Source organism: Giraffa tippelskirchi, chromosome 12 (assembly GCF_054371585.1).
Source record: "Giraffa tippelskirchi isolate mGirTip1 chromosome 12, T2T-mGirTip1v1.2.pri, whole genome shotgun sequence".
Classification (NCBI taxonomy): Eukaryota; Metazoa; Chordata; class Mammalia; order Artiodactyla; family Giraffidae; genus Giraffa; species Giraffa tippelskirchi.
In genome coordinates this window covers 89,637,994-89,656,549 of record NC_137286.1, presented here as the reverse complement: position 1 = coordinate 89,656,549, position 18,556 = coordinate 89,637,994, and the positions used below count along the sequence as shown (strand labels likewise).

Here is an 18,556-nt window from a genome sequence, read left to right as displayed (position 1 = left end):
GTAAAAAACAAACAAACAAACAAAAAACCCCACAAACAATTCAATTAGAAAATGGGCAAAGACATGAAGAGATACTTCACCAGAGAGAAAACACAGATCACAAGTAAACAGAAAAAGATATTCAACACCATTAGCCATCATCCTGATGGGCAATGTAAATTATAACGTCAATGAGCTATCCTTACATGATCAGAATGGCTAAAAGAAAATTGAAACAATACCAAAAAACGGCAAGGATGAAAAGAAATTGGATCACCCATGTACTGTTGATGGTAATTCAAAATGGTACAAGTGCTCTGGAAAATATCTGGCAGTCCATACAACACAATAATTACATGACTTTGCAACTGCACTCTTTGAGTATTTGTCCAAAACAGTGAAAACTCATAGGTTTATATAAAACCTGTACACAAATGTTTATGGCAGCCTTACTTGTAATAGTCAAAAAGTAGAATCAGCCCAGATGTTCTCTAATATGTGTACAGTTAAAAAAACTGCAGTACATTCATACTATGAAATATTAGTCAACAATAAAAAAGTATGAACTATTGATACATACAATATCTTAAATGAATCTCCAGAGAATCTGGCTGAGAAGAAAGATAATCCTATTTGATTTCATTTATACAACATTTTGAAATAACAAAAATTTTAGAAATAAAGGACAGATTAATAATGGCCAGGGGTTAGGGCAGATATAGTCAGGCTGGAGAAATAGGAATACAGTTCCTTGTGTGATGGAACTCTTCAGTTTCTTGTCTGTGAGGGTGATTAGGTGAATCAGCACATTGTCCCCAGACAGGCTGCCAGGTACCTCTTAGTTGAGGGCATTATGGCAAGTGAAATAAGACAAAGACAAATACAGTCAGCCTTCCATATCAGGGGATGTGGAACCTGTGGATATAAACAGCTCATTGGGGTACGCCATTTAATATAAGGGACTTGAGCATCCACAGATTTTGGTATCTGTATGAGTGCTGGAGCCAATCCCTTGCAGACAACAGAGTCGACTCTACAGTACAATCTCACTTATATGTGGACTAAAAAAAAGAGCTCACAGACACAGAGAACAGATTGAGGGTTGCCAGAGGCAAGGGGTGGGCAAAAAGGGGGAAGGGGGTCAAAAAGTAAAAACTTCTAGTTATAAAATAGTCATGATAGAAGATACAGCATGGTGAGTATAGTTAATAACACTGTAGTGCATATTTGAAAGTTGCTAAAAGAGTAAATCTTAAAAGTTCTTATCACAAGAAAAAAATTCTAACTACATATGGTGATGAGTGACTTATTGTGGTGACCATTTCACAATATATACAAATATTGAATCATGACATTATACACCTGAAACTAATATACTGTGATAGGTCAACTGTATCTCAATTAAAAAACATTTTTTAACCTGGAAAATTATAAACTGCTGATTAGAATAGTAGAGTTATATCATCTGTTCACTTTTAAGCTTTTTCTGTTTTTCTTATTATTGCTGCTGCCGCTGCTGCTTCTAAGTCGCTTCAGTCGTGTCCGACTCTGTGCGACCCCATAGATGGCTGCCCACCAGGCTCCGCCGTCCCTGGGATTCTCCAGGCAAGAACACTGGAGTGGGTTGCCATTTCCTTCTCCAATGCACGAAAGTGAAAAGTGAAAGTGAAGCCACTCAGTCATGTCCGACTCTTAGCGACCCCATGGACTGCAGCCTACCAGGCTCCTCCGTCCATGGGATTCTCCAGGCAAGAGTACTGGAGTGGAGTGCCATTGCCTTCTGCATTATTATTGCTAAGAACCTTAATAATATCTCTCCCACATTATAAATAAAAAATGTATTCCTAAAAAAACCTTAAACCTCACAGAATGATATCACATGTGTTTAGAAAGTAGAGTTTAGTCAGAGAAAACTGAAGTCATGATTCCAGGTACAAGTAGGGCTTGGATAATGGTCATATGTCAGAAAATGAGAGTAAGGCCAAGACTTGACTGTGAAGGACAGACATGGTAACCAGAATCAGAAGGTAGATCCAAACTTAGGGTACTATGTTATCAAGGAAAAAAAGACAAGTGGGATAGAACTACCTTTAAGATCCCAGATGCTCATTCAACCATATGTAGGATAATTAACACAAGTCAAGAAAGCTGACCTAGTTGTGCCTACTTCAAGACATACATACAAACAAAAGCACAACGTTAAAGTTGAGTCAAGTTTATTTAGTATCTTACTGAGGACTGTAGCCTGGAAGAGGTAACGGGGAGGATGGTATATATGTGCATTCGGTGAAGATGAATCTTGCAACCAAGCACACATCTGGGTAGAAGGTTAATGGTTTCAGTGCTTTTCTAAGCATGGAAAGATGCAAGAATCCAGGTTCTTAAAAACTTTCTCCTGAAAATACCTATCAGAAGGCCACTTCTGCCAGTTTTCCCAGAGCACATTCAGCCCTGGACTCCTTCCAGGGGGTGCTAAAGTTCAGTGACTGCACTGACCAAGGACTTAATTCTTGCAGAAACTGCTGGCAAGAGACATTTTTTTAGTTGGCATTGGTATCAACAAGTTAATACAGGTTGTCAAATGTCACTGCTTTATTGGAAAACTGAACTCAGCAGAAGAAAATTCAGTCCCTTGAGGTAAGAGGGTACTAGCCAAAGCACCAACAGGAAAAGATAAAATAACAACTGCACAGGGACACAGAAGTCAGGGTAGATCTGACTTGAAACTGAACTACTAACACATGTAAACCCATGGCTGATTCATGTCAATGTATGGCAAAAACTACTACAATATTGTAAAGTAATTAGCCCCCAACTAAAATAAATAAATTTATTTAAAAAAATAATAATAATAATAAAAAAAAAGGAAACTGAACTACTGACCTGGGGCTCTTTTGATAATAAGTCTCCTAGAAGTATTTAGCTTGAAGAACACTTTCAAGTAGCCAAAACCAAAACAATACAAAGCTCCCAGTTTATGATGTGTCATGCCAAACAAAAATCAGAAACAGACACACAGAATTTCATCAAATTGAAACACTATCTAGAGATTTCCAATTCCCATGAAAATCTTGGGGACAGGAATCTGGTGAGTAAAGTTACGGAAGATAAAGTTGGGAAATAGAGACTGAGAAGAGCTTTTTATAAGATTGTTTCTCTTAATTCTCCCTCCAACACAGCATTGTAAGGCAGTTATCTTCCAGTTAAAAATAAATTTAAAAAAGAGATTATTTAATAGTTAAAGGGTAATTCTCTAAGACAGCCATGTGATTTATTCTTCACTTCTTTCAAGTTTTCCTTCAAATGCCCCCTGATCAACAAGCCCTTCTTAGAACTCTCTACATAGAACCTCCTTTTTCCTAATAAATGTAGGTTTTTTTTTTCAGAGAACTTATTACCATATGTCCAACCATACAACTGTTTGCTTATTGATTGCCTGTATTCCCACAGTAAAATATACGTTCAGGAATTCTCTTTCATTTGCTGCTATACTCCCAACACCTAGAAGAGCTCTTGGCACACAGTTTGCACTCAGTAAATATCTGTTCCTGAATAAACAAATAAATACAGCATACCAGAGATAAAGATAGCATAACCAGGAAAAATAATTTAAATGTGCTTATCCTATTTCCCTATCCACATAACCAGGACAACAATCCAGCAATCTTTCTTTTGTTTTGATCAGCCTGAAAAACGACAACAAAAACAAAAGGTTTGGCTTTAAAGGGGGCCCTTTTGTAGTCAGTCCTTCCCGTCTTTTGTTTGTAACCTTTCTGAGGCAGCACTGGTAACAGCTGGTATTGACAGGAAGTTCTCAAAATTCCCAAGAATGTGAAATCAGTTGATTAAAATGAACACACTGGCAAACCAATAAAAAGAAGTGTCCATGAAAATTTTATTCTGAGAATGGATTACTAGTGGCTTAGAATATTAGTGATTAATTCTTCCATATGTCTTCACATTTAATATATAGTAAAGAGCCAATCTTTTCCTTTGAATTTTGGCTTGGTTAGGCTAGGTTAAAAGCAAAACATCTACATAAATGCTTAAAGTCAAATGTATTTCTGCTTTTAAATGTATTTGCAATCGTGTTCATAGTATTAGATCTTAAAAATATATCATTCGTTAAAAAAAGGAAAGAAAGAAATGAAACGTATATACTCATTGCCCTTCTAGGAATTTAGAATGAAACTAGTTATGAGGCATCCTTCAGAGAACTGAGGAGACAATCACTTAAATTATCTTCTGTGTTTTTGGTTGAGAAAGACATGACTATACTAATGAGACTATTGCTGTCTTTGTTGTTTTAGTCACTAAGTCACATCCAACTCTTTTGCAACCCCATGGACTACACTAAGACATTATTACCAGGCACGGCTCTAGTCATCAAGTCTTGAAATTTGAAACTTATTCCACTTTAAAGACTAGCCTTCTCTAGACATCATCTGCTCTGGAGGCCCTTTAACTGACTTGATTGACTCTCATCTCCATATTGTACAAAAGCTACTGTCAGACTCTATATTACAAGTATTTCTTTGTTTTTTTAAATCTAATTCAATTGTATGAATATATTTTAAAAGTGAGACACTTTAAGTATCGTGGAAGTACAGAAGAGGAATTGATGAGATCGAAAGGTCTCCACAGAAAAAAGGGATAAAGTTTTAAGAGGGGCAGATGAAGGAATGGGGAGCAGGAAGATAGAAAAAAAGTAGGAAGGGAACAACTCAAGTGTTAACAGTGATAAACATGCTCACTCAAGTAGTCTTACACCACATTCTTGCTTCTCTTTACTTCATCTCTTTGCTTGAACCTGCTACAACCATCATTCTTGTACACTTTTACTTTGTTATAAATCACCATCCATTAGCTTTTATTTTTTTAAGTTAGTTTATTTTCTATTTTTTAACTTTAAAATATTGTATGTTTTTTTTTGCCATACATTGACATGAATCCACCATGGGTGTCCATGTTTCCCCCTTCATCCATTAGCATTTAAATCTTTCCTCTAATCCCACCCATCCCTACAAGCGGGTTCCACCGTTTGAACTTGCGCAGATGACTCATGCTCCAGTCAAGAGTAACATAAAGTGTTATGTGTCTGCAGTAATAACAGAAAGGTAAATCATTTTCAAATGATATCAATACAGTAATACTAAGTTTATCACAAATTTAATAAATGTTCCTGTTATGCTAAAATATTTTTTATATAAAAAAATATATTCTATCAACATAAGTTATAAATGTTCTTTTTTCAAAGTAAGGAAGTTTTGCTTCTAAATCTAAATAGAAACTTTATCATGGAAAAATCTAAAATGAGAAAACTTTGGCTTTTTTCATAGGTGTAAATTTGAGATGGAAAAGGACCCTGAAGAATCACTTCTTATTAAGGCAAACATTTCTTGTATTCAAAATGAATAAAATAGATTTAGAATATTTTTCTTACATTTAAAAATTTCACTGTTCCACACTCTCTTTTAAACTTGAATATATTTATTTCATATACTTTCTCATTCAATTTTTTGCATATATTTGGACTATCTTAATCTTCCAACAAATAACGTATTTTCCCAGAACCAAAATTTGACATTGGGTGGTTTTCCTAAATTGAGAGCCAACAAGAAATGGCATACTTCCTACCATTAGATCACAATATGAAGTGGTTCATGCGTAAAGATTCACAATGTATTTCTGAGATAAAGCAAATTTTTTCCTTTGACACTCTGGAATGTTTTCTTTCACTAAATGAAACCTATGCAATCTACTTTATTTTCCTTTTCTCCCTTGTGCTAAATGTAGCAGCTCCCCCCTTGCCTAGATTTTTCTGCTCTTCCCATTCTTCTCTTTCCCAGGTTGTATTATTTTTTATTCTTTTACTAGTGTGTTCAAGAATTTATGTTTTAAGATTTTTATTTTTTGCTTTTTGCAAACATTTACTGCATTCAAAAGGAATAATTTTTAGAATAATGGATATGATTAATATTCAAAATAATTTCTCTCACATTTCTCACATTTAAAAACTTTTAACTGTGTCACACCAACTCCCTTTTTAAACTTTTAAAATGTAGGTATAATTTACATAAAATAAAAATCTTAACTATTTACTTCCATCAGTTTTGACAGTTTTAAAATTATAATCTGCTTTAAGTCCTTTTTGGATGAAATGAAAGGTATAAATGAATAAATAATTAGTTGATTCACTCATGACTTGATCTACGATTATCTGGCAGGGTAAACTGGTAGGACTGGAAATAAGATAAGTAAGACACTACAACCACCATATAGGTAAGAGCAGCGGGGTCAGTTTAAGAAGACAGCAGTGAGAATAAAGAAGGTACAAGATAGTTTTATATTACTATCAAGGCTAGAAATAACCAATATGAAAAAACAGAAAGGAAGAATAGCTGAGGAGCCCACTTTACACATTATTTGTTTATAGCAGTGTTCAAGAAAGCCTATTTTGAATCAGGCACAAAAAAGTCAAAGAACCCCTGGAGAAGGAAAGGGCAACCCACTCCAGAATTCTAGCCTGAGAAATCCCATAGACAGAGGAGCTTGGTGGGCTACAGTTCCATGGGGTCACAAAAGAATCGGATATGTCTTAGCAACTAAACAACAACATGAAAAAGTCAGATTTCTTGCCTTCTCACAGCCACAGTTATAGCAGAAATTTAGTCAAGAACTCAAAAGTTACTCAAATCCTTACACTTATAAGTTAACAGAATTCTCTAACTGATAACAAAAAAAATAGTTACACAACTAAAACACAACTATACCATTACTAGAGTGATAAATAAAATATATACTTTGAAGGCTAGCTAGGTACTGACCTGGCTTCTTCATAAAATAAAAATTTGAAAAGTGATGAGTAAAGTGAAAAGTAATGAGATTCATAAAATTTCAAATCAACTCTTAAAAAACCCATATAAGAAACCAATAGATTCCCAGATTTAACTTTGACAAGTATGTTGTTCAGTTGCCCAGTTGTGTCCAACTCTTTGCTACCCCATGGACTGCAGCACACCAGGCCTCCCTTCAGAAGTATACAGATCTCATAATAAACTGTTTGGTCTCTTAAGCCTATCAAATACAAAAGCACCTATTAAATATACTTGAGTACTTAGATTTATTTAACTGTCTTTGTAAGTAGTTATTTCACAATGTTCATATCTTAATCTAAGGAATTTTAAAGTTACTAAATTTCACTTTGGTTCCTTAATTAGAAGTCAAATTAAATATTTTGAAACATCTAGCATTCAATGGTCTTCTTCCCATTCAAAGAGTCATTCTGCTGCTGCTCTTCCTCAGGAGAAACAATTCTCAATAAATTCCAGTTTATCAGTATAATTCATGCCTCAGTAAACATGTGAGTATCTACTAAGGGCCAAGCACTGTGTAAAAATTGGAAATACAAACATATACTATATACTGATAATAACAAAGTTTAATTCAATGAATAGTGATCTATCCATTTTTAAGCAAATGAAACATGAAAAAACTACAAATGAACAGTTAACTGAATATTAAGTCAAGTGAGTAACATGTGGAATGAATATGTGGAAGAATATTCCAATGTCTCATTAGTTCATTTTACGAGACAAACCCATATTCAAAATGAAAGTAAAAGTAAACAAGATCAGGGCATATAACTGATTATATTTCATTATTTAATGATATACCTAAAGAGATTGTCAATTTGAAAGTAGATTACTAAGAAACTGTAACAGAAATTTTTCCCCAATGAGAATACAAACTCATTAACTACTCTCCTTATTACTCTTCACTCCAAGTTTCCACCTGTCTTCTTTTATGAACACATACTGCCTCTCTTCCATACCAATGTGATACAAAGAAATTCAACCTTCTAAAGTTTTAAGTTTATTGAGTGCAAGTAATATTCCAATTTTTTTGTGTGTCACTTGATTATAAATCTCCTAGTCAAAACAACAAAAAGAGACTGTAATTCAGGGGATATTCATCAACAAACAACAAAAGTTGCTGATCTTGGTGAGAGTGCAGTCCAAACTAAAAAGGCTAAAACTCAGCATAAAACATACTGCAAAACATCGGTTTTAAATTAGCTACATAATTCATGAAAGAAAAATAAATTGCTCTTAAATTTCCTTCACTGATACTCTAAAGGGAGAATTTCAGCTCAAATGGAACCAAACAAGAAAATAATAACAATATAATACAACTAGATGTAGCCTTTTCTGAAAAATGGAAATATAAAATAAGAAAAAATAAGAAAATGTGTCCATAGATTGTGATATCATCACTCCTTGAGGAAGTAACATTCAGCTACCCTTTCCCACATATACTTTCTTCTGATTTCTTTGGGCTTTAAAAATGAGTACACTTTAAATATATAGCGAGAAAACACAAGAGCTTTTAAATGAAAACAAAATCTGACCCATAGTTCAATATATAGTTAATGTCATAATAAATGGGGTAGAGGGAGGGCTGGTAGGGGGGAGGTGCTTAAAATAAAATTCTGAACCTAAAATTTAGCCAAGTAGTGTAACTTTTATTTTCCAAAATTTATTTCAAGCAATTTAGGGAAAAAATATCTTTGTTTACAAAGATGCAGTTTTGTTCTGTCAGATTAATACTACTACATCAAACAGAAACATTTTTAAATTTATTCTTTGGTAAAAGTGGTTATTAAAAAAATTGGAAGTGCTGTAAAATATTAATTTAATTTTATAGAAATGAGGAAAGAATGTGAGAGAACTGTTTATGAAAAAGTAAAGAGATTCAGGATTGGAGCCATTCACAACCATGGCAATTAAATTAAATCTTGAGGACCAATTATGGAAAACAGAAGCCAAAGGTGGCAAAATTTGGGTCTCTCAACTCAAACCCTTTTTACGACTAAAGATTAAATTTCTCTCTTTTACAGCCAACAGATTTTTTAACGTTATATTAAGTTACCACCAACAATTTCAATTTATAAATATACCTACACATTTTAGTTTCCCCCACCCCCCCAAACGTCTAATCCCAAACACAGAAGCAATCACATACATATTTTTTCCCTCTCTCTTGATTACTACCAAAAAGAAAGAAAGAATAAAAAGAAAAAAAAAAAACACCTCCTTGAAAGGTAGCCAACATTCCAGAAGGCATTTCCACATAAAAGGAGTTATAGGGCAGACTGTTCAATTAAGCAGTCAGAGGCCCTTTGCAAGCCTCCTAGGTATATCCCCAGCAGATATGGTATCAGATTAAAGGAAGTGCAAACAAACTGGGCTGAAACCTTTCTTTGTTCAAGCCCAGCCTCTTCTTCCTGTGATGTCATACTACAAATTGAGCAAGCCTCTCTTTTTCTCTTCAGAGAAAGCCCGTCTCACAATACAGCTGGCAACTGAGGAAAAGGCCTCCGAGTCAGCAGGCGCGAACACGCTTAGGAATTTATTTTGGAACCTTTGAAAGACTCCTCTGCTTACCCCTATCTGGGATCCACTGCAGGAATATCGAAAAGGAAAACTTCATTTAAAAGGTGTAAGAAATAAGTGAGATTGAACTGGCAATGTTTAAGTCTCAGAAACTTTGCACTGAAAAGCAAAATGTGATTGCTAACTTCAGCTTAAACATTCTGCACCATAAAGAAACTTTCATTTTGGAATATTCATCTTGACCACGGAAACAGAAATTTACAGGATGAGGAGTTTTACTCCGTGTCAGAACACAGTTTTTATTTAAACTTTATAATCCAATGGATTGGCTTCATTGCGTTTTTAATACGAAGCCCTGGGATCACAGATCTTCTGGAGACTTAAAAATAAAACATTTTTCTTGTTGAAGAATCAAGTGGAAACTTTATAGCAACAAACTTCATGTTTCTTTTGGAAGAAAAAGAAATATTTGTAAAACCTTGCAAAGATCCAAAGGATTTCCAAATACCCTGGAGGTTACAAAGTGGTCACGATCTGAATATCAAAGGAGACTGTTGCTGACCAAAGGACTTCACACTGTAAACTGGACGTGCCTTTATAATGGTAAGCAATAACAGCTCCGACTGCATATATAATGACTCCTTTAAGTACACCTTGTATGGGTGCATGTTCAGTATGGTGTTTGTGCTTGGGTTAATATCCAACTGTGTTGCCATATACATTTTCATCTGTACTCTCAAAGTGCGGAATGAAACAACAACATACATGATTAACTTGGCGATGTCAGACTTGCTTTTCGTTTTTACTTTACCCTTCAGGATATTTTACTTTGCAACAAGGAACTGGCCCTTTGGAGATTTACTTTGTAAGATTTCAGTGATGTTCTTTTATACCAACATGTATGGAAGTATTCTGTTCTTAACCTGTATTAGTGCTGATCGGTTTCTGGCCATCGTCTACCCATTTAAGTCCAAGACGCTGAGAACCAAACGAAATGCAAAAATCGTTTGCATTGCTGTGTGGTTAACCGTGATGGGAGGAAGTGCACCAGCAGTTTTTGTTCCATCTCCGGGTAGCAATACTTCAGCAACCTGCTTTGAAAATTTTCCAGCAGCTACATGGAAAACCTTTCTCTCAAGGATTGTAATTTTCATAGAAATAGTGGGGTTTTTTATTCCTCTCATTTTAAACGTAACTTGTTCTAGTATGGTGCTGAGAACTTTAAATAAACCTGTAACATTAAGTAGAAGTAAAATAAATAAAACTAAGGTTTTAAGAATGATATTTGTACATTTGGTCATATTCTGTTTCTGTTTCGTGCCTTACAATATCAACCTTATTTTATATTCTCTTATGAGAACACAGACATTTGTCAATTGCTCAGCAGCAATAGCAGTAAGGACCATGTACCCAATCACTCTCTGCATTGCTGTTTTAAACTGTTGCTTTGACCCTATCATTTACTACTTCACGTCGGACACGATTCAGAATTCAATAAAAATGAAAAACTGGTCTACCAGGAGAAGTGACTCCAGATTCTCTGAAGTTCAAGGCACAGAGAACTTTATTCAACATAACCTACAGACACTGAAAAATAAGATATCTGATAACGAATCTACAATATAAGCTGTCTGAAATAAGAACACCAGGACTTTACTGGGACAGAACCTCCAAGGTCCTTCAACTGTGAAAAGTGTTTTCCTGGACAACAATTTCTCCACCTCAGAAAATAAACATGTGGACATTTTAAAGTTTTTAGTATTAAAAAAGTATTTGATGTGTTAAGCATTAAAATGTATTCTGTTCTTGTATACACTCAGTTTTATTTTTCTGAGCCACTTTGATTTGTACCTATCTCTTCATTAGAAAAAAAAATCTCTAGAAAAGTTGCTCAAAATAGAAAAGTAATCATGATTTAAGTCATGTGATAACCATCTGTATGGTCTTTGACTATCAGCAATTTTATACTAAATAATTAACAAATACTAAAATTTTCATTTAAGTGTTTAATATCTTTATTCAATATATATCTAATTTTGATTTCAGTCTGAATTGAAACTACTAATCATGTTCCTTAAACTATAATAACATAAATGAGAAAGAGTCATTTAAAGAATCCATAAGTGTCTTAAGAGTATTTTTCAAAAAAACAGTAAAAATGTTTTCTGTAGAATGACATACTGACACTATTTGAGGATGTCGAGCAGTTACACTTACAGATAATATTTAGGATTTTGTCTTGGTATGCAATTCGTAAAAAGCAGATACTGTCTATATAGAATAGTATACTTTAAAATTACTCTTGGTTCATTTTCTGCATTTAACAGCACCCAATTTAAAAACAATATATGCCACAGAAAATGAGGTGGAAACTAACAAATGTTATTTTGCTAAGTAAATTTTAAAAAATACTACTACAGGTATATTTATGGCATATTTATGTCACAATAAGTAACTTGTTTTTTAAGTATTTTAGATCAGAGAAATAACATATAATACTCGACACTTAGACAGTGATCAGTACATATGTTTTGATCATTTAAGCCAAACAAATTTTTAAATGTCTAGAAATTTGTATTTTCCCTTTACAGTCAATTAGAACTTTTCTCCATATAGAATTCTAGGTTTACAATCATTATCTTTCTGAACTTTGGAAGTCTTGATCCATCTTTCTTTAAATTGCAAGGCTGTTAAGTGAAATACTGAATAGCTGAAGAATATTATTTCAAGTAGACAAGATGCTATTGTATGTCAAAATAACTTGTGAAGTAAGGACATAGGTCCTTCCATAAAAAGCAGCAAAACTACAGGGTCAAATAACTAAGTACAATTACATTTTCATTTTACTAAACATAAATAAGGTATTGCGTTGAGCTAAAATTTAGATATGAAGCACTATCTACACTGAAACGCTTTCATTTTCCAACATATCTTTTTTTCCCCCAAATTCAAGCAGTTTTCCAAAGTTAACTAAAAAAAATTATTTTCACTTGAGAAAAAAGATATATAATTAAATTAGCATTCAATCTATCTGATTGTCACACTTTTAATTTTTCAAGTCCTGAATACAAATTTGGATAAACAAAACACTCTTTGTTTTAAAGATTTAAGTTTGATTTTTGCTGTTCTCTGGGTTTGAGCTGCAATGGTTTCAAATAAATCATAGAAGTAAGCTAAATAAGTAAACCCATTTCCAAAAAAATAACAGTGGAGGATTTTCTTGTTAGAGAGTGATAGTCTCCTTTAAATAAACCTAAAACAAAATAAATCCTTAAAAAAGAAAACTAGTGAAGAAATTAAACATGTTCCTTATATCCCAAGAGAAGTATATATGTTGTAAAGATGTTTTCTTCAATTGACCCTGAAGTGCCTTTATTTGATACCATTCTTCAGAAAAAAACAAATATATTTAGCACTCTAAACATATATTTTTGAGTTGGAAAGCAACTAACAATTTAATAATACAGAAGAAAGGTGCAGAGTTTGTAACTGAGCTTTCTCAGAAGTTTTCATAAACAGAACAGTATTATAGACTCTATGGGAGAGGGGCGAGGGCGGGATGATATGGGAGAATGGCATGGAAGCATGTAAATTATCATGTGTGAAACAAATCACCAGTCCAGGTTCAATGCATGATACAGGGTGCTTGGGGCTGGTGCACCGGGATGACCCGGAGGGATGGGATGGAGAGGGAGGTGGAAGGGGGGTTCTGGAAGGGGAAAACATGTACACCCATGGTGGATTCATGTCAATGTATGGCAAGACAAATACAATAATGTAAAGTTAAAAAAACAGAAAATAAACTAATCAAAAAAAAAAAGTATCTGTGAGCAAGACCTCAAAAGCATGGATATTATTTTGAAATAAAAGCAAAAATAGTCATCAGATAGTTGTTACTACTGGATAAATTTTTGTTGCCTGCTTGTCAACAGGAAGATGAATCAAAAAATTTGTAACAGATTCTTCTTGAATACGTAACAGACAAATATTAGTTTTCCTCAACTAGAACTTCAAATCCTAAGTAAATCTTAACTACAGGGACAAAGAGGGTACAAAAGTTATTTTTCTCTGTTGGCTTTGCATTTTTAAGTAAATTATACATTCAGAGGGTTATCTCTTTCCCCTTTACCCAGAAAATCTGTATTAAGAAAACTCAGAATTTACTTTTTGTTTCCTTAGAATGACAATACTAGCCCCTCCCTCCCCCAAAACTACCCACTGTTTTTCACATCTTTACAAAAGAGTAGATGATTTATCTAATCTTCCTTTCCATATTAAAGTAAAAGAAGTAAGATGAAAAGGTTTGAAGTATGTAAAACCATTTTCCAGCATCTTAAGGATTGGTTTCGAACTTAGAAGTGATCTTTTCTAAGAAAATCAACCAAGTAGCTAGTTTACCAAAACAATGTATGTAAAAATATGTATTACATCCACAGAAAATTAAAAGGAACTTAAGGCACTACTTTATCAAGGAGTTTTATCTTCATATCCTACATTCAAAATACTGAGAGTCAATCTGACGTATAAACCTTAACTATGGGACTGGTATTTAAAGAATTAGTGACTCATTTGAGGAATGGAAAATGGAACGTCAGCAAATTTCATATACGCAACTGAGAAGCATTTAACTTATAACTAGTATGCAGCTAGCAAGAGTCTGAGGCAACTGCAGTTTCAGACCTCTGATAAACAAGGTACCCAGTCTTTTGTCACTGTATTAAGTTACTCCTGCCCTGCGGACTGATCTTTACTATATCCCAACACTCAAAAAATTTTTAATACCTGCATGTCACATCCAACCCCAGATATCACAAATGAGGGAAGATATGACCCTTTTATATATAACATTTTATAAATAGTGCCTACTAGTAGATGAATCTTAAGGAAATCCTAAGGGAAATTATTTTTAAAAAGTTCTTTTGAGCTGTCCAGAAAACCAAATAATCATAATAGTCATAATATAATATGACTTCTAAAAAATAAACTCCAAATTTAAAAGAACGAATGGATAAATATAAAGACACAGAACATATTTAAATCAACCACCGTATTTAATGATCAACAATATTTCTTAAATAGCAACATTTTCCAGAGGTCAACATTACACGATCCGAAAATCGCTAGTTCTTAAATTTCTTTTACCTCTTTCTTCATTTTTTTCATGACGTCTGCTACCAATTTTTTTGACAGCCAATTTTATAAAAGTACAAAGAATATCACTTAAACAGGGCAATAAACAAGGATAATAAAAGAATATGAAATTAACTCTAGGCAAACTTTTCTAACAAGTCTTTCTCCTTCTTCCATCTCTTAAAAAAAGATTTATTTCAGTAACTCCTTAAAGGGGAACAAAATTACCAGTGCTAAAAGCAGTGGTCAAAACAGAATTCAAGATACAGGACCTCAGAAGTAGAGATAATTCACGAATTTAATTATCAGTTTTCAAACTCAAAATTTGCTTTACTTATATAGATTCAACCAATACTTTTTGAAAATAATTGAAATATTTATGGCCAGCAGGAATGTGAAAATATATTCAACATCACTAATTAAAACAACAATGAGATACTACTTCATACCTGTTAGAAGGACTATTCTCAATAAGAGAAGGAGTAACAGTGTTGGTGAGTATGAGAAGAAAAGAGAACCCTCCCACAGTGCTGGTGGGAATGTAAATTGGTGCAACTATGGAAAACAGCATGAGATGCCTCAAAAAATTATGACTAGAACTACCATATGATCTAGCTGTTCTGCTTCTGAGTATTTATCTGAAGAATATGAAAACATTAATTAGAAAAGATATACACATTCCTATGGTCATTGTACCATTATTTTTAATAGCCAAGATATGGAAAACACCTAACAGCCCATCATCAGATGAATGAATAGTCTGTTATATATCTGTTTGAATAAATGGTACTCAGTCATAAAAAAAAAAAACCTTGCCATTTTCAACAACTTGGATAGATCCAGGAGGCATTATGCTAAATGAAATAAGTCAGATGAAAAAAAGATAAATACCAAATGATTTCACTTGTGTAGAATCTAAAAAAAAACCAAAATAAATGAATTTAAAAAAATAAAAACTTCTAGATACCGAGAACAGATAGTGACTGCTAGAACGTAAGGGCTGAGGGGTAGGTGAATTGGTGAAGGGCATCTATTGCAGGGTGATCAATGGTTTTTGGTGATGATCTCTTAATAGTGTATACAACTGTCAGACTGCAGTGTTGCACACATGAAATTTATATAATGTTATATACCAATTTTACCTAAATAAAAATAGGAATAACCTATGGAAATAAAATAGAATGAGAAACAAATATGTGCTTTTATGGCCAAGTTACAGTTATTAGTCATAGGGTGAATGTGTTGAGTTTCATTATTTTCCTATCAAAATGACTGGTGGGAAATTCATAATTTAAAACTGAAAGTGTCTGGGGGTCATTTATACAACTTCTTTATCTTAGGTAGAAGAAACGGAAGAAGTAAAAGGCTAAGTAACTTCATAAGGTCACATAACAAGTTAAGGCAGAGTCAGGTTAAGAGTTTTGTTTTTTTTTTAACTTGTCTACTCCTTTAATGGTGATAAAGGGAGGAGCAGATGCAAAGGCCTCCTTGGAGAGAACCTGGTATGTTGAAAGGATTAAACCAAATCCACAGTGTCTGGAGATGGAGAACTGAGATCCTACATAAGCCATGACACAGCCATGGTAAGATCTGAGGAGAGGGGGGAAAGCGCTGAAGGATTTCAAGTAGAAGGAAAGACACGATTATGCATTTCGAAAAACTCCCATCCCTCTGATTATAGTGAAGAGATGCATTTAACTTCAGGAAAAAGAAAAAAACAATCACAATAGGAGCTATATTTATTTCACTTAAATTTAAAGAGATTCTCTTATCCTTTATTTTGATTACATCCTTTCCCCCTTATTAAAAGGCTTTCTTTTTGAAATGATGGTGATGATGAGTAGGAAGAATATTTTAACATGTTACTTGGAAAAATTAAGTTAGCAGCCCTGTGGAGAAACTGATAACATTCATATACTGCTTGTGGGAAACAAAATGGTATAATGCTAATGGGTGGGAATTTGGCGCGCGCTCGTGTGTGCTCGTGCACACACACACACACTCATTCACTCTTATCCTTTAACCCAGCATTCTGATTTCTAGGTATTTACCTTGAAGACACACTTTCAATAATATAAAAACACATATATGTACAGGATGCAGTATTGTTTGAAATTGGAAAACACTGAAAATTCCCTAGATGTCCAAGCACAGAAAACTGGCTGAATAAATTACAACACATACATACATATACACAATGCAGTATGTTAGTCTTGGAGAATTCTTAAAGAGTATAACAAAAATCTTAAAGAGAAATTATCTTAATGGAGCCTGAAACTGAGCAAGAAAAATAAAAATTTTTTTTTTTTTGGGGAAGAGTGAGACACAAAATACAGCTGTTTCCTATTCTAAGTTTTCTTATCATGTTCTAAATCTAGCATCTACAGGAAGACACCAAAAATACCTTTGATATTTGTCTATTTCTGACAGTAGCAGAAAATATTAAGAACCAATATGCAAATTAATAAAGCCACATATGCAAAGGCCACTTGAATGCATTTTAAAACAGACTAGGTTGTGACAGTTTAGTTTTTTAAACACGACATAAAAATCTGGAAAAGATAGATGTCAAAAAGTTGGTTCTATTTTACAATTAAAAGTAACTGAACTTACACAGTTTAAGAACAACTGCCCTAGAGTGGTTCTAAAATTTTATTAAACTCACTATTAATAACAGCTTCTGATTTTGCTGGAGGAATTCAAAAACTACACTGAATAGAATCGAGATCTCATAAGATACCTCTATTTTTTTGTTCCTTGCACATCCAGATTCTAGAGTCCTTCCTCACTACTACAGTTAGGATATGACATGACACTAGTTTAGAGACTGAAAATTCTTGGACTATATTCAGGTAATTTTCTAACATCATGACGTTATAGAAGACACTCTCTGAACAAGAGTACAAGTGCTTCCATTTCAACAGGTTAAGTACTGAGGATATTTCCAAGCTATTCTTTTACAACTGCCATTTCTCTTGTTTGTACTTGATTAATGAACACTGACCTCAGGGTAATTAGTGACATGATTCACAACTAAAGCACCACAACAAATTCTGACGGCAGTATAACAGAGAACACTGCCCACATTTAACAATGCTGGAGTTTAGTTACACCTCTTTTTCCCTGAACTTATTCCATTCTGAGAGGGCAGTGAGAGAGACAGAGGTACGTCAGAAGAGAAAATTCCTACATGCTTGTAAGCCAGGACAAACAGATCCAATACTGTTTAACTGTGTTCTTGGTCCTCTGTTCTTGGGAAATCACTGTACAGTAGAGAAAATGAACTAAAGGAAGCTAACGATTAATTGTGATGTTGCTAAAAGGTACCATTCTCATAAATGTACATTTATTCCTCACAGCAACCTTGATCAGTATTATCATGCCCATTTTACAGATGAGGAAAATACAGTCTGAGCTACAGACACACAACTTGCTGAGAATCACACCAAGCAAGTTACATGGCACCTCTAAATGAACCTCAGCTTTTTCTTGTCTGTAAAACAGGAAGAGCAATGTTTATCTTCTGCGAAGATTAAATGGGATATGGTGACGCCAAAATCCAGACAGAAGGATCTGCTCTAGCACAGTGACACAAACACAGATAAACCATGAGTAAAGAAACTAATCACAATGGTGCATATACCTAGTGGTAAATTAATACACACCACGAGGCAGCGCAAAGGGTAACAGTGCCGTCTCTGGGACCAAGACAGTTTGCGTCAAAATTCTAGCTCGGCTATCAACTTAGTTTTGTGGATAGGGGAAACATTCTTAATTTCTCTGTGCCTCCGATTTTTCATCCATGAAGCGGTGATAATGCAAGTATCTACTTCACACATTTGTGCAAAGTAAATGAGTGAACACATTTCAGTGCTTTTAACAGTGCTGAATGTTACCTATTGTCACTTCTACACTGGAATGTAATATGCATAAGTGAGGGTCATTTTGATGTAAGTCTGCATGATGATCAGATTCCAAAGAAGCTAGTGATGAGCTTCTTACAAGCACTGCTTCCTAAAGCAAGTTCCTATGAACTACCTAAGGGACATTTC

At 34.0% G+C, this 18,556-nt stretch overlaps 2 protein-coding genes across 10 annotated transcripts in view; one reads left to right on the top strand and one right to left on the bottom strand.

The window, feature by feature from the left end:
- The window catches only part of RB1 (RB transcriptional corepressor 1), a 117,641-nt gene that overhangs the window by 23,487 nt on the left and 75,598 nt on the right, over positions 1-18,556 (bottom strand). The window lies entirely within an intron of this gene.
- Positions 9,891-11,185, top strand: LPAR6 (lysophosphatidic acid receptor 6). The gene has a single exon (XM_081547511.1). The coding sequence runs from the start codon at positions 9,975-9,977 to the stop codon at positions 10,998-11,000; it is 1,026 nt and encodes a 341-aa protein (XP_081403637.1). The 5' UTR covers positions 9,891-9,974; the 3' UTR covers positions 11,001-11,185.